This window comes from Schistocerca nitens, chromosome 12, assembly GCF_023898315.1.
Source record: "Schistocerca nitens isolate TAMUIC-IGC-003100 chromosome 12, iqSchNite1.1, whole genome shotgun sequence".
Classification (NCBI taxonomy): Eukaryota; Metazoa; Arthropoda; class Insecta; order Orthoptera; family Acrididae; genus Schistocerca; species Schistocerca nitens.
In genome coordinates, this window is record NC_064625.1 from 28,544,266 (window position 1) to 28,561,780 (window position 17,515).

The 17,515-nt window shown below is 42.1% G+C and overlaps 1 protein-coding gene across 2 annotated transcripts in view; it reads right to left on the reverse strand.

The window, feature by feature from the left end:
• The window catches only part of LOC126215388 (phosphoserine aminotransferase), a 122,234-nt gene that overhangs the window by 43,679 nt on the left and 61,040 nt on the right, over positions 1 to 17,515 (reverse strand). For both annotated transcript variants that reach the window (XM_049942095.1, XM_049942096.1), the window contains exon 3: positions 5,661 to 5,791. In XM_049942095.1, the coding sequence (XP_049798052.1) occupies positions 5,661 to 5,791 (131 nt within the window). The remainder of the gene's footprint in view (positions 1 to 5,660; positions 5,792 to 17,515) is intronic.

Here is a 17,515-nt window from a genome sequence, read left to right on the forward strand (position 1 = left end):
GCCTAATTAAGGAACTGTTTTAAGATAAGGCTTTGCCTTTTAAATTTCTGATTTTGGTTGAGCTTTAAGTTATTGGCTTTCAGCCATTTTTAAATTAAAGTGGTCTTGCCCTTAAGGCATGAGATTGTACAGCACATTCAGCTGCTAATTAAGTTTCAAAACTAAAGCTGTGTTTTTTCTTTAAAAAAAATTTCTTGGCTCTTGTAATGTTTGATCAAATAAAAGGTTGTATGTTCAAGTGTAACTGACAGCTGCTTATTTTGGCCCCTTTTCACAACTTAAACTACCTTTCCTGTCCTGCGGGTTTAGCAAGGCATCTCACTGGTGGCAGAACTTTGGCATCAAGGGAACTGGCTGCTGCATCACGACAACGCGCCCTGTCACACGTCCTTGCTCACCAGGACCTTTTTGGCAAGAAACAACATGGCGGTTGTACCCCACCCACCTACTCGCCAGATTTGGCACCTCGCTATTCCCAAAACTGAAACTCAAGTTGGAAGGCCATCGGTTCGACACTCTAGAGAGGATTCAAGAAGCATTGCTGGCAGTGATAAACACCCTTAAAAGAAAGGACTTCCAGGAAATGTTTGACCAGTGGCAGAAGTGCTGGGAGCACTGTGTATGTGCAGATGGGAACTACTTCAAGGGTGATGGTGACCATTAGTCCAAAGGTAAGATTTTCAACAGATGGCAGCACTGGTCCCGAAAATTTTGGATAGCATCTTGTATGAAATAAACAACGAGCTAGTTGTGAAAAAATTTATGTTCCGTCAAAAGATGGTCCAAATTTTGATCTAACGGCACAGTCCTATAGTGAGGTAGTTGCCTATGAGATAATTAGTAATCATCAGCTGGGATATGATGAAACTGCACTGTTTAATGTTCTGAGTGAGTCATCACTGTGGGGTAACACTTGTACATGGCAACATAGTGATAAAATGAAAGTTTATTTTCTTATTGTCTAGTTAAACAATGATTTAGCTCATATAATATAAGTTTATCACTGTTTAATTAAACTCAGACTAAACTGTGGTTCTGCTCATACACATCTTTCTTGGTAACAGGAAGACAATCATTCCTTACGTGTGTACAATGTATACCACACACTCGCTCATGTTATAACGATCGGAGCACCTGCTTGAGGGTTAAAGAATATCTTATTGTTGCAAAACATTCTTTACTTTCTGGGAGGCCCTCACAATTTTTGTAGGTCACTATGGAAAACACCCAGTCTGATCAAAAATTATTACTGAAGACAGAGCACTGGAACAAGCCCCTAGTTTTAGATACTTGTGGTGCAATATCAACTTACATAATGATAGTGATGTATAGAATAAAATCACTAAATTTCAGCACATATGTGGAGCTATAAATAAATCCGTAAAGAACTAGATGAGAAAAGACCCAAAATTAGGTTTGCAAAGCAGTGACTGTACCTGTCTTGCTCTATTGCAGTGAATCTTGAACTGAACAAAAGTATAACAAAAGCAGCACACAGTCAGCTGAAATGAGATCTCTTTAAGATCTGTCAAGGATTGCTCAAGGAGGGCTCTTACAAGAAATTAGGATATACGAGAAGAACTAGAAATATTTAACTTAATGACAAATTGTAAGAATATAGGGAGAAATGGAGGAAACATCTTAAATGTGTGGAAGAAGATAGAATTCCAGTAATTGTTAACAAGTAGAAGCCTTTAGGAAAAAGAAACAGTTGAAGACCAAGAAAAAGGTGGGCTTAAAATGTGAAGTCATAACAAGCACACTACCTAAACCTTGAAGTGAAGAAGAAGAAGTTCTTTGTATTGTTGGTCATCTTTCTTCATTCTTCAGTTTTTTACATGCTGCTGTGAAACATTCTACAGTAGCTTGTGTCTGGATATCTGTGGTATCCAAAAGAAATCTGAGAATTTTCCCAAGTGAAAAATCAAGCCACTCTCAAACCTCAATGTTTTGTTCCATTGTCCTACATTTGAACTAACTAATGTAATTACACATTGTCATATAGTAAACAAAAAAAACATGTTGAGGGTGTATCAGAGCAGGCATGGGGGGACCTTTTGCTCATGATCTTCTCCATTAGTTTAAAAGAAGAATTCTATTTTCAGGTACTTTGCGTTCAGCTGGTTTGATGTAGCTGCAAAGGTGTGTGTGTGTGAGGGGGTGGGGGTGGGGGGGAGGCAGAGGTGTTACGTTAGTGCATAAGTTCATAGGGTTTTTGTTTCATGTGTTGGTATTCTGGCTGCTATGGGTTTATTTATCAACTGTCATTTTTTATTTGTAGTTCACTGCTGCTATCTGAATTTATGTATTGTCATTTGGAGACAGTGACTATAGGTGTACATGTTTGAAAACAGAGTGCCAAGTGCAAAAATGTAGACAGTTCCAACATATTCTTCTGTTTGAGTTCAATAGGCGGGTGACAGCAGTGAAGCCAGCCAGAAAGATTTGTGCTGTTTATGAGGTAATGCCACTGGAAAGAGCATGGCAAGAAAATGGTTATCTTGTTTCAAGGAGGATTGTTAATTTTAATTCCACATTTTCAACCTTTTAATTTTAGATCCAACCAGTTCTCTTGACATTTTTTATTGTAGGATTCCTTGCTATCTGGGTAGTTGACTCCATCATTCTGCTGATTTTATTACCTGACTATAATTTGTTCAACAGACATTTTATTTTTATTTGATTGAGAATGTTCTGTTGTCCATTTAACCTTGGTATTGATTTTATTTGAACTCATTGTGAAACTCTCATCCATTATTTACTAGATCTTTTAAACTTGGGAAATAGACAATATTGTTTATCTTATTTTTCCCCCATTTTTCTACTCAGATGTGTACCTGAGGATGTAGCTATAAGCTGTGAATCAGTTGTTTCAACAGTTGTTTAACAGTTATCGTGGTTCTTCATTTATCAATATGTTATTTCCATGGCCGTGGCTGCCCAGAGTATAAAGCATTTTGTATTCTTGCAGATTTATGTAGGACGTCAGAATGCAAGTTACATATGTTGTTCTACACTAAGGCCATTGCTCAACTAGAGTGGTGCATTGTATTATTTAAAAAAAAGAAGAAGAAGAAGAAGAAGAAGAAGAGCATATGTTCCAGTTCCCTGCACACACAGTTCTGTTGTGACTACAACTGTGGTTGTCTTCATAGAGATCACCTCCTGCCTCCAGGATTGGTGGAGTTTAGGAACTCTGAGGTCCTTTGCTTTCCATGCGTGTGAGTGGTTGTGGTTGTGGTTGTGTTTGCCTTCATTTGATCCCTTTTCAGAGGGTGATCTGCCAGTGCCAGAACAGTGGCACGGAGATATTCGGTGGGCTAAATAATCAAAGTGCTTGTGCACCTCGGCGCACAGAGTGTTGTGAAATAACACCTCCCATGACCCAGTAGAAATAATTAATTATTTATGTCTAAGGAAAGATATATTTTTATAATAGAGGGAAACATTCCACGTACGAAAAATATATCTAAAAACAAAGATGATGTGACTTACCAAATGAAAGTGCTGGCAGGTCGACAGACACACAAACAAACACAAACATACACACAAAATTCTAGCTTTCGCAACAAACTGTTGCCTCATCAGGAAAGAGGGAAGGAGAGGGAAAGACGAAAGGATGTGGGTTTTAAGGGAGAGGGTAAGGAGTCATTCCAATCCCGGGAGCGGAAAGACTTACCTTAGGGGGAAAAAAAGGACGGGTATACACTCGCACACACACACATATCCATCCACACATATACAGACACAAGCAGACATATTTAAAGACAGAGGGTTTGGGCAGAGATGTCAGTCGAGGCGGATGTGCAGAGGCAAAGATGTTGTTGAATGACAGGTATGAGTGGTGGCAAGTTGAAATTAGCGGAGATTGAGGCCTGGTGGGTAACGGGAAGAGAGGATATATTGAAGAGCAAGTTCCCATATCCGGAGTTCAGATAGGTTGGTGTTGGTGGGAAGTATCCAGATAACCCGGACGGTGTAACACTGTGCCAAGATGTGCTGGCCGTGCACCAAGGCATGTTTAGCCACAGGGTGATCCTCATTACCAACAAACACTCTCTGCCTGTGTCCATTCATGCGAATGGACAGTTTGTTGCTGGTCATTCCCACATAGAATGCATCATTGTGTAGGCAGGTCAGTTGGTAAATCACCCGGGTGCTTTCACACGTGGCTCTGCCTTTGATCGTGTACACCTTCCGGGTTACAGGACTGGAGTAGGTGGTGGTGGGAGGGTGCATGGGACAGGTTTTACACCGGGGGCAGTTACAAGGATAGGAGCCAGAGGGTAGGGAAGGTGGTTTGGGGATTTCATAGGGATGAACTAACAGGTTACGTAGGTTAGGTGGACGGCGGAAAGACACTCTTGGTGGAGTGGGGAGGATTTCATGAAGGATGGATCTCATTTCAGGGCAGGATTTGAGGAAGTCGTATCCCTGCTGGAGAGCCACATTCAGAGTCTGGTCCAGTCCCGGAAAGTATCCTGTCACAAGTGGGGCACTTTTGTGGTTCTTCTGTGGGAGGTTCTGGGTTTGAGGGGATGAGGAAGTGGCTCTGGTTATTTGCTTCTGTACCAGGTCGGGAGGGTAGTTACGGGATGCGAAAGCTGTTGCCAGGTTGTTGGTGTAATGGTTCAGGGATTCCGGACTGGAGCAGATTTGTTTGCCACGAATACCTAGGCTGTAGGGAAGGGACCGTTTGATGTGGAATGGGTGGCAGCTGTCATAATGCAGGTACTGTTGCTTGTTGGTGGGTTTGATGTGGACGGACGTGTGAAGCTGGCCATTGGACAGATGGAGGTCAACGTCAAGGAAAGTGGCGTGGGATATGGAGTAGGACCAGGTGAATCTGATGGAACCAAAGGAGTTGAGGTTGGAGAGGAAATTCTGGAGTTCTTCTTTACTGTGAGTCCAGATCATGAAGATGTCATCAATAAATCTGTACCAAACTTTGGGTTGGCAGGCCTGGGTAACCAAGAAGGCTTCCTCTAGGCGACCCATGAATAGGTTGGTGTACGAGGGGGCCATCCTGGTACCCATGGCTGTTCCCTTTAATTGTTGGTATGTCTGGCCTTCAAAAGTGAAGAAGTTGTGGGTCAGGATGAAGCTGGCTAAGGTAATGAGGAAAGAGGTTTTAGGTAGGGTGGCAGGTGATCGGCGTGAAAGGAAGTGCTCCATCGCAGCGAGGCCCTGGACGTGCGGAATATTTGTGTATAAGGAATTTCCACTGACCAGGTAATTCAGGACAGCAGTTCTCGAATGGCTCCTGAGCAACTTAGTGACTATGTTGAAAATTTCTATCATTAATATATGTCACTTTGACATGTAGTGAAGCATTTAATAAAAGTTACTTGGACTCGCATAATAACATATATCCTACTGTTTGAAGTCCTGTCATATATGATGATGATAATGATTCTGGAATTTTAGTCTCACGTGCTACTTCATTGTTGTCACATCTGTTTCATCGTAACTTACCTCCCATTTCTTCTAACTCTTTGGGCTACAGATTAAAACCTGATTTCTAATTTATGCCTGTTCAACTTTGCAACAATTCCTCTTGTTTAAATATTGTGCTTTTGACATAAAACTGAACAGAAGTAAGTTACTTAAATTATAATCAGCAATTTCTTTTCCCAGTAGGATCACAAAGCAAAACTTACAAGAGGTCTCGCATGTCCTGCTGGACTCTGTTGTTGAGTTCTGTGTATTTGGCAGACCGGTGGCTCATCTCCATGATGCTCATGCCAGTGTTGTCGTAGTCCAAGAGCTCACGTTGAGCCTGAAGCAATATCTGGAAGAAAGACACAAATTTCTGAAATGTTGTTCATATGTCTGCACCCCAAACATAAATATGCTTAAATTTGTGAAATGCATGTATCTAAAGCATTAAATGGCATTAACCTGGTAGTTGGTTGCAGTACACATCCCAACTAGTTACAAATACAGCTAAACAAAAAAGGTAGATCAAAGGAGCAATACAAGATCAATATAAAATTTTCAATCGTGTTGATGTATGTAATATGCATAAATGTTCTTATTGGAGATTTGTCCATTATTTAATATAGATTTTCTGTATTTACTTGTCAGGTTTAGTTGTCACAGCAAAAAGTGTTGTATATGGCAAACTGTGTTAGATATGGCACGAACGTAGACATCAAGCTGCACTACACTTCAATTTGTTCTCCTTCATCTTCTTTTTACTGTTAATCCAGCCTAGTGTGGGATCCACTAGCAAATTCATTTTATTAACTTCGCGGCTGGATGGGCTTCTTGTTGCTGCAATCGCTAGTTAAATAAATGAAGGAAGTCTTGTGCTGTCTGTGAATCGTATAAATTTTGCTCATCTTCACAATTTTGTGAAGCAGTGACTACCAATGACCATTAAATTTCAGGCATGCAGCAACATGAATCCCACATCTTCTTCTTCTAATATTAGAGTTGTTCAGTCAAAATATTGGAAGAAGAAGAAGAAGAAGAAGAAGAAGAATAAGAAGTGGAATTTATGTGACTGAATGCCCAAAATCTACTGGAGCTGTATAAACTTTGTCTAGCATCTGATGCCTCTTCAGATGTTTGTGTACTGCATTTTCTGATGTGAGAATTGGGGACCAGCCCAGCATTTACCTAAATAAGTGTTGGTGTCTGCCTACTAAGCACACTCAGTCTGTAACAGACATGATCATTAATCTGCCATGTGGATTCGTCCAAGTCTGGTTATCCTTCCTGTCTCACAAGCTAGCGATTTGACCATAATGGCTTTACCACTAGGTCCAGGCAGAACTGTTACCACAACGATTGAGGACAAATTTCAAAAACACAAAAAAAACCATAAAATTTCAAAAAATGAGTTACACTGTACTTGCATTCGTGTACTTCTAAATGAGATGAATCCATGGCTGAACATAGATTTGATGAAAACTTACTGCTCTGAGCATTCAATAAGCAATCCAACAATTGTTTTTTCTCGGCCACTATGTGTAGTCTTCAAAATGGCATCTGTAAAGGAGATTCATTCCAAGCAGACAGCTGACATTGAGTTTCTTTTGTCAGAAAACTGGAGCATCACAGATGTTCTTAGGTGCCTGCAGAATTTCTACAGGGACCTGGCAGTGAACAAAAGCACGGTGAGTCATCGGTAGAGCCATCTGTCATCGTCGCAATACGGTCGAGCGAACTCATCCGATCTGCCACGTGCTAGCCTGCTGCACACAGCTGCAACTCCTGCGATGCTGCACAACATGCAGGCACTCTTATTCAAGGTGATCGACGGGTCACAATCGAACACCTCACAACACAACTGGACATCTCTGTTGGTTGTGCTGACACACTCAGCCACCGGATGGGATACTCAAAGGTATGTGCCTGCCGGGTTTCCTGTCACCCAACAGAAAACCGTTAAGAGCAACAAAGGACAATCTGAAAGGAACTGCTTGCACCTTATGAGGCTGATTGTGACAATTTTTTGTCAAACATCATCACAGGCAATGAAAATGTGTTGATCACTTCAAACCAGAAACAAAATGGCAATCCATGGAGTGGTACCATACCACCTCTCCTCCCAAGAAAAAGTTCAAGGTCACAACCTCCATCGCTAAAGTCATGGTGACAGTCTTTCTGGGACTCCGAAGAGGGTATTCTGTTAGATCTCCTTCCCTTGATGGTGCTATAATCAACTCTGGAGTGTATTGCGCTACCCACCAGAAAATGGAAAAACAAGCAAGACATTGGCTATGATATTGACCAGTAGAGTGGTACCTTGTGGGCATACAGGCCTTTCCAGTAATGTGGCATTAAGGCGGTCACATTGAACAAATATTACATTGAAAAATAGGGTTTTGTAGCCAAAACAGTGGGGAATAATATGATGTATTGGAATCCTGAATAAAACCTACCTGCTCCCAGAAAAAAATGTGTTATACACACCTTGTATTTGCCTGTTTAATCTTGAAAACAGAACTGTGAAATTTTCTAAGCTTGACATGCAGAAAAACAAGTTTTGCCAAATGTGAACATCTACTGCTTGTGGTAGACATTTATTGTTAGTTTTCAACAAAGCAGCTCACTACCCTACTCCTTAATCAGTGGACACAGTTACATTTTGATACCATCAAAAAAGGAATTGAGAAAACTTGAAACCATAACCTTACCATCACACTGTCATCAGGCTCTGAGCAACCACATTATGTGTATGGTTGTTCTGGGTAAGGATTGGCATGTGTACAATTTCAATACCACTGCTAACAGTCTAATAAAAGAAAAGCTACCTTTCAAGATGCCTGGAGTCACAGTTCTTATTTTTTTATATATTAAAAAAAAAACAAGGTAGTTCCATCTGCAAACTCGAAATGACATACTTTTCCTCTCCAATCACTGCTGAAGTGAAGAAAACTAACATAGGTAGCTTCAAGGACATGATCAATCAGCTGCAACAAAATCTGGAAAACATGTGTGTGTTGAAAACACTGAGTACATAAATATACTAAAGATATTTTTTGATACATCATCAAAAGAAGTATAACGGTCATGAGGGCTCAGTATGAAGCTGGAATAATCACTGGTGACAGTTCTACTCCAGGCAATGAGATTCCAGGCTGAATGTGTCTGACACCACTGAAAACAAGCTTGTTGGTGTAATGAGCTCACCGGTAGTTGGCACAGTGGACGCTGTGAGCTCAGCCCCGCCCCCCCTTTTCTCTGAGCTGCCTGTTTACAGTTCTTGTGGTCACTGAAGCACCAGTTGCACGTCGGATCGATGACAATGATGAATCCAGGGCCCTGAATGCCCCTCTTGATGATTGCTTGTTCCTCACATTCTGTTGTCTATCCAGGTCACTGTGTTTGGCCGTGGTTCACCCATTGCTGCCAACAGTGATGAATAGTGGCATTGCTCCTATTCAAATGATGAGCAATTTTCCAGTTACTCCAATCAGTTTCTTTGAGCCCTATCACTCATCCTCTCTCAAATGCTGACATATGCGTATATTGTTCACATGCCTGTCTGCGAGACACAGTTACGGAACAATATTCACAATCACTTTATGCCCTGGTATTGACATGTCCCCTATTTAGTATCATTGCCAGTTGCACGGTGAAACTGCACTGCAGCGTCACACATTCGTACGACGATTGCCAAAGCCTACAATTTTGCATTTTCCGTCGATACTTGTATGAATATCAGTTGGTAACCAATTTCATATTTCTTGGTGCATTGTTTTTGTTTTTTAGTCTTAGAGTGTATATGCATAAATCAAGAGCTACCAGTAATGATGTTTGGTATTTGATTTGTGGGGCGCTCAACTGCGCGGTCATCAGCGCCTGTACAAATTCCCAATTTTTACACATTCCCATTTTTTCATAATCTAATCCAGCCACTGTCAAGAATGATGATAATGATGATTATGATGATGAAATGATGAGGAAAACACAAATACCCAGTCCCTGGGCAGAGAAATTCCCCAACCCGGTCAAGAATCGAACCTGGGACCCCGTGATCCAGAGGCAGCAACGCTAGCCACTAACTATCAGTAAAGGTTGTGTGATACAGTATGTGGTTCTTGTAAAGGACTTTGCTGTATAACACAGGCTTCAAAGCTCTTAAAACACGTACCTCATGCATGCAGACAACTATGGTGAAAAATTGTCTCATTGCAGCCCATGCAACAATGACGGTGATGACATCAGGTACTATGCTGTGCACAGCAGTGTGGATGTAACCAACCATCAGCTGGCTGTCATTGTTGTGTATGAGAACGTACATGTGCGGACATAGAACCATTGGCTCTATGCCCCAATAATATCGCTGTGCTGCCGCAGCAAGAACAACTGTATCTTTGCCAGATCAGTTCTCTGTAGTACGCGCTCTATGCTACACGCATTGTTATATGCTACGAGAATAAAAGTATTCGTAGTAAGTGACAGAAGTGCGCTGGCTCGTGTGGCCGGGCGGTTCTAAGCGCTACAGTCTGGAACCGTGCGACCGCATCGGTCGCAGGTTCGAATCCTGGCTCGGGCATGGATGTGTGTGTTGTCCTTAGGTTAGTTAGGTTTAAGTAGTTCTAAGTTCTAGGGGACTGATGACCTCAGATATTGAGTCCCATGGTGCTCAGAGCCATTTGAACCATTTGACAGAAGTGCGAGTGATTATTTATCGTCGTAATTACAACATCCGCTCTCCACTACCTACATACTGAAAAGTAATGCCTCTGAATTTAGTATTCTGTTCTCAGTATCGGTCACAGTATTATGTGTTATGCATATTACTCAGTCAACTTTCCTGCTTTGCTGACACAAGTTGCAACCCTCTGTCACTAGGGGGCTCTGAATTGTAGCACGTAATGTGGCAGTGTTTAATATAAGTACGTCGGTGTGTGCTGTAATGAGTTTCTGACAGCAGAAAACGTGCCTCCAATTGAAATCCATAAAAGAATGGAAGTTGTGTACGGTAATGACTGTATCGACATCAGTAACATGCAATGTCGTGTTGTTCGTGCTCGTAGTGGAGGAAATGGTGGTGCTAACCTCAAACTGTCTGGCAGAGCTCCGAGTGGATGACAGCATATGGCAACTGAGGAGACTCATCGGAATGAGGTTTATGAACTCGTCAGAGAAAATCGTTGGATAACGCTGACACAGTCTCAGGTCAAGTATGGCAAATCACGAGGGCGTGTACTGGCCATCATTGCAGAACTATAGTACAGAAGACTCGTGTACACGGTGCGTGCATCGAATGCTCATTTCTCATGTGAACCTCGAATGCTCACTCCTGACGTGAAACAAAGGTGATTGGACGTATGGGATTACCATTTGACCCCGAAAGCAAGACAGCACCAATAGAGTTCCACCACAAAGGATTACTGGGGCAAAAACAATTCAAGGCCATGCCTTCAAGCAGGCAGAATCATACTCACAGTGTTCTGGAATGCTCAATGTGTGGTACCTTAGGAATCACTCCTAAAGGCACCACCGTAATCTCTGTAAGGTACTGCGAGTCCCTCAGGACACTGAAAGCACGGATATGAAGAGTTCGTCCACACACAGAACACCCTCTCCTCCAGCACGACAATGCCAGACCACACAGGAGCACTGCGACATCTGTGACAATCAGATGCCTGGGGGTTTACTGTTACCGATCATCCTCCATACCTCCGGCTTGGCACCATCACATTTTCACCTGTTTCCAAAGCTTAACGGGAGGTTTACTATCTTTGACCCGAAAAAAGTATGTTCTTTGAGAATTTTTTTCGGGAAGTGTTATAGATATCACTGTCAAATTTGGTCAATATGTTTATTGATATTTCCTCTACAAACTGGAATTTTTTCGACTGGAAATGTCAAAGAGGAAAGGCGAAAGTACTGTCGGAACGAAACAAAATTTCGATGTAGACCTCCATGCGCAGTATGTCACAGGCCAGCCGGCTCATCTGAAATCAAAACTGAGTTGACGTTAGCGAAGTATATAAGATCCTTTAGGAGTTCTACCTCGCTTACGGTATTTGGACCATAGGAAACAAAATGGCTGCCATTTGAAAAAAATAGGGTTTTTTTCATCGACTTATCGACTTCGTCGTTCCAAGTAAAAGTATTTATAGTTGAGAGATCGGAGTAAACGTTGTACAACTCCTAGACAATTTAGTTAGCTTCGTCGGAAACAAAGAATCATGGTAATCGGTTCAGTAGATTTGAAGTTACCATACCGCGCGATAAAAAAAAGTCATTTCGAGAAAAACAGATTCGAAGTTTTGACTACATATAAATGCAATATTATGCACCTTACGTTCAATCTGCTATTCCGGGTCCTTAAACTAGTCCTTCCTCTTCCTAATAGAGGGCGTTCTGCTCGATCTGGGCCATCCTGCGCTGCTCCAGAGCCGCTCTTACGGCCGGTGACAAGTGGTTTTCGGCCGCTTAAATCCGGTGGTCGTCCGAATGCTTGGCAAAGTGCGTCGAAGAGTCCCAGGGTGACGTCTATCGTTGTCATTGTCTTCAGAATTGCTGAATACCCTTCGTTGAAGCTGCTCACTGCCAGGAAATTCGCAATCTCCACAGGCTTCGCACCAAAATGCAAATGCTTGGGGGCTAAATTCCAAACACACACGCGTTCAAACTTTCATTTAAATTTTGTGTGTTTCCTCCCAAGCACCGGTACAATAACTGGTCCTCCGAAAGGGCCACGTAGGTCGGATGAATCACTTTTTGAACTTCTTTGGAGAGCGGCTGGTCGTGTTGATATTCGTCCAGATGTCCGGTAGCCTCTGCAATGCGCCACTTGCACCAACTAGTTTCCCCAGCCAGACAATTTTGGCGTTGTGGGTGGTCATCCGTCGAACACTTGTGCAAATACGTTGCCCAAATTGCCTTCTTCATCTGTTCCACCGAACTGGAATGCCGTAGGATTGCCAAGCCGTAGCACGTCTTAAGCTCCTTGATCACTTTATCAATTTTAGTCATGGGCAAGCACAGAGAATAATTTTTCCCGGCTACAAAGCCAAAATTCGCGACAAAAACTGGTTCGTGAAAAAGGCCGATTTCAGGCAAGTGCATTTTTTTGTTCAACAGTGAATAACAAACATTTCCGTTCCGTATGCGGAAAAACCGTTTCGGGGCTGGATTCCAAACACTTTTATGGATTCAAAAATGCAATTTAAAAAAAAAATCGATTTTTTAAACCAAAAGATAGTAAACCTCCCCTTAAATAACATCTTTGACGATGTCACTCTGATGATGCAACGGCGCAAGCAGAAGTGAGATTGTGGCTCCGTCAACAGTCATATATTCTATGGTGAAGGTATCAACAAACTGGACTCTCTTTGGGAGACTATGTTGAGAAATAAATATGTAGAAATAAAGAAGAAATATTGAGAATATTAATAACGTTTGTTTTATTTAAAAGAGCTTTAAGAGTTCTCGCATAAAACATTGGAGGAAATGGTGGTGCTAACCCAACGTGTGTGACAGAGCTCCCGCCGTACCGACAACCGACAATATTCATCGGAATCATGTTGATGAACTCACCAGAAAAAATCGCTCCATATTTAAGCGAAATGTTGAAAATAAAATTATTTGTCACCCCTGCAAGCCGTTAAATAGGTAACCCGCAACTAGTTTTTGCTTCCGGATGGAGGTTTAGAAGTATAGAACCTGATGTGACGGTTTCGTTCTGAATGATCATCACTTTTGCACCACACTTTTTCTCTCTGTTTGCAACGTGTACGTTTTTTTTTTTTTTTTTTTTGTTCTAGTCTCTCTACTTATATAATTTATTAGTGTTGATATCAAGTTGCTTTCCCCTAACATAATTAGAGAATATCCGTGTTGTTCTGTTATCATATTTTCGCAGTCGCTTATTATCTGCAGTACTAATGTGTTGTTAAATTACATTTCGTATTTTACTCTCAAGTGTTTTATTTTTCATTGTCGTATCTCACATCAGGTTGATAAGTCGTGAGTGCAAAAAAACAGACACATATCATCTGGATAGGAATGGAACGAGTGATGGAGACTTACAGGAAGATGAGTTTCGGTTCGGGAAAAATGTAGAAGCAAGCCAGACAAGAGTCGATACATCGACTCTTAGACAATGTGTCTAATAGCGTATTTTAATACGACAGCATGCCATCTTAGGCAATTTATAACACTTAAAACACATGATAATGGCACTTTGAAGCCGAAATCATGATTGTGTATATGTAAATGTAACATTGTAAATAAACAACAGTCTAAAGGCGGTACTGATTTTAAAGAAATATATTATGACTGTGGCCCCAGATTATCAAAAACTTATTACTCATTTATAGTATTTGCATATTTTGGCAATGCAGACTGGAATACACTGCTTAAAATGCTGTAGTTACGATGAACAAAATACACTACTGGCCATTAAAATTGCTACACCACGAAGATGACGTGCTACAGACACGAAATTTAACCGACAGGAAGAATATGCTGTGATATGCAAATGATTAGCTTTTCAGAGCATTCACACAAGGTTGGCGCCGGTGGCGACACCTACAACGTGCTCACATGAGGAAAGTTTCCAACCGATTTCTCATCACGAACAGCAGTTGACCGGCGTTGCCTGGTGAAACGTTGTAGTGATGCCTCGTGTAAGGAAGGGAAATGTGTACCATCACGTTTCCGACTTTGATAAAGATCGGATTGTAGCCTATCGCGATTGCGGTTTATCGTATCGCGACATTGCTGCTCGCGTTGGTCGAGATCCAATGACTGTTAGCAGAATATGGAATCTGTGGGTTCAGGAGGGTAATACGGAATGCCGTGCTGGATCCCAACGACCTCGTATGACTAGCAGTCGAGATGACAGGCATATTATCCGCATGGCTGTAACGGATCGCGCAGCCGCGTCTCGATTCCTGAGTCAACAGATGGGCTCGTTTGCGAGACAACAACCACCTGCACGAACAGTTCGACGACATTTGCAGCCGCACGGACTATCAGCTCGGAGACGATGGATGCGGTTACCCTTGATACTGCATCACAGACAGGAGCACCTGCGATGGTGTACCCAAGGACGAACCTGGGTGCACGAATGGCAAAACGTCATTTTTCGGATGAATCCAGGTTCTGTTTACAGCATCATGATGGTCCCATGCATGTTTGGCGACATCGCGGTGAACGCACATTGGAAGCGTGTATTCGTCATCGCCATACTGGCGTATCACCTGACGTGATGGTATGGGGAGCCATCGGTTACACGTCTCGGTCACCTCTTGTTCGCATTGACGGCACTTTGAACAGTGGACGTTACATTTCAGATGTGTTACGATCTGTGGCTCTACCCTTCATTCGATCCCTGTGAAACCCTACATTTCAGCAGGATAATGCACGACCGCATGTTTCAGATCCTGTACGGGCCTTTCTGGATACAGAAAATGTTCGACTGCTGCCCTGGCCAGCACATTCTCCATATCTCTCACTAACTGAAAACGTCTGGTCAATGGTGGCCGAGCAACTGGCTCGTTACGATACGCCAGTCACTACTCCTGATGAACTGTGGTATCGTGTTGAAGCTGCATGGGCAGCTGTACCTGTACACCCCATCCACGCTCTGTTTGACTCAATGCTCAGGCGTATCAAGGCCGTTATTACGGGCAGAGGTGGTTGTTCTGGGTACTGATTTCTCAGGATCTATGCATCCAAATTGCGGGACAATGTAATCACATGTCAGTTCTGGTATAATATATTTGTCCAATGAATTCCCGTTTATCATCTGCATTTCTTCTTGCTGTAGCAATTTTAATGGCCAGTAGTGTATATAAAAACATGACAGGTGCGAATAGGACTCCTGCAATGACGGTTCCCTACAAACTGGATCTATACTACTACAATACATAGACAAAAATAGTACTTTAATGGTTCTTGACCTATTTACGCCCAATTTTTACACTATACTCTAATGACCGTTCGGACAGACACAAGCTAAATATTTTAAATATAAACGTTATATAAACACATATTTAAAATCTATACTTCTATATACATATATAAAATCTACACTTGTATTTAAAGACAACTCGTAGTTTGACATTGTTGTCAATCATGTGCGGAAGTTTGTGAACGGTTTACTTTAGATTTTTACGCGATACTCTGTTAACTTTCCCGCAGGCATAGGCTACATATTTTTTTTTTTTTAAATACATGCACCCTACCTAATTCCGGTCTCGGAAACTGACATACGGCCGGGAGAGCGGTGTGCTGACCAGATGCCCCTCCATATCCGCATCCAGTGACGCCTGTGGGCTGAGGATTACACGGCAGCCGGTCGGTACCGTTGGGCCTTCATAGCCTGTTCGCAAGGAGTTTGGTTTTCGTTTAGACCCTACCTAATACATGAAGGGGAAACGTTGCTAGCAAATATTTCGAAAGTTCCTGGCCGATGTATTTCAAATTGTTACGCGATACTCTGCTAACACTGAGATTTATATATTAAAGAACAATGTACAGATTTTCTGTTAAAACTAACTGCGAGAAAGAAAATGCTGTGCTGTGAAGATCTACTGTTTCATTCCCTTTCTCGCAGTTACTTTTAACTTGGGTATCAGGCCATTTAAACCATTACACAAATTGTTTCTTTCACATATATTCTTTCTCCTTAAATATTGTATAGTTTTAACAAAAACTGTATACGAAGTAGTGTGCTGTTTTGTTTTCTACATCGCACTACGTTTTAAGTGGAAAGAGAAATGTACATTTATGCCTCATCGAAGTATGATTACAATGCTACTACGGAATATGAATCACAGAAAACTTTTCAGTCGTACCCTTGCGCAATTAAAATTATCATAAACACTGTCAATGAAGCTAGTATTCTAGCATATCCTGCTGCTGAAGAGTTGTCTCCTGTATCCTTTATCTTAATGATTCCATCCAACTTACCAATTCTTTTTAAGTTATTTCCTTTCCCAATGGAGGTTTCGTTGCAATAATAATACATTAGGCGCTAGGTCAAAGAGGGAGTCGTCAGATGGTAGTTGAAGTGATCGCTATGGCAAAAATCAACTGATACCAGTACTGCTGGCCCCCGTTTTGATCCGAAGCGAGGTAGAATTTTCCTACACGTCGGTCAGGGGCATGAAGATTGCGTAATAAAACGCTGAAACTGGTAGCCGAACAAACTAATTTTGGAAACTAGATGGCTGAAAGGTGTTTAATTTGACATCCTCCGGGAAGATGTTGGTTCGTTGGTTGGTTTGGGGGAGGGGACCAAAAAGCGAGATCACCAGCCCCATTGGATTACAGAAGGATGGGGAAGAAAGTCGACCATGTCCTTTCAGAGGAACCATCCTGACATTTACTTGAAGCGATTTAGGGAAATCACAGAAAACCTATATCAGAACGGCCGGAGCGGAGTTGAACCATCGTCCTCCTGAATGTGAAACCAGTGTCCTATCCACTGCACCACCTCACTATGTAGGGCAAGAGGAGATGGTCAGGAGAGGGGGAGAAATGGACAGGGAGAGAGTGGGAAGGAGGAGATGGATATAGAGAGGGCGAGGGGGAGGTGGAGAAGATTTGAGGAGAAGGAGATGGATAGCGAGAGGTTAGGAGGAAATGGAGAAGATTGGGGGAGTACGAGATGGATAGAGAGAGGGTAAGGAGAAGATGGAGAGAGATTGGGGGAAGAAGGAGGATGGACAGTGAGAGGGAGCAGAGGAGGAGATGGACAAAGTGAAGGTGGTAGAGGTGGAGATGGACAGAGATAGAGGGGGTGAGGGGGGGAGAAGGAGATTAGGACGTATACTCAATTCCCATACATCCTTAACAATTGTGAGGCACTGCCGGATTCGCTAGTTATGAATATAAACAGTTCATCTATAGGTTGCAATGAGTGAGTTTGTATCAATATATGACATAAATGGCAGTATCTTTTCATCGTATAGAGATAGAAGTTTAAATATTTTACACCGCCAAGGGACCGTAAACCTTAGTACACACATCAAAAAAAGTTTTGCATCACCCCGGTTCCCAGAACTCCTGAAGATAGACGTTGTCTGTGGAT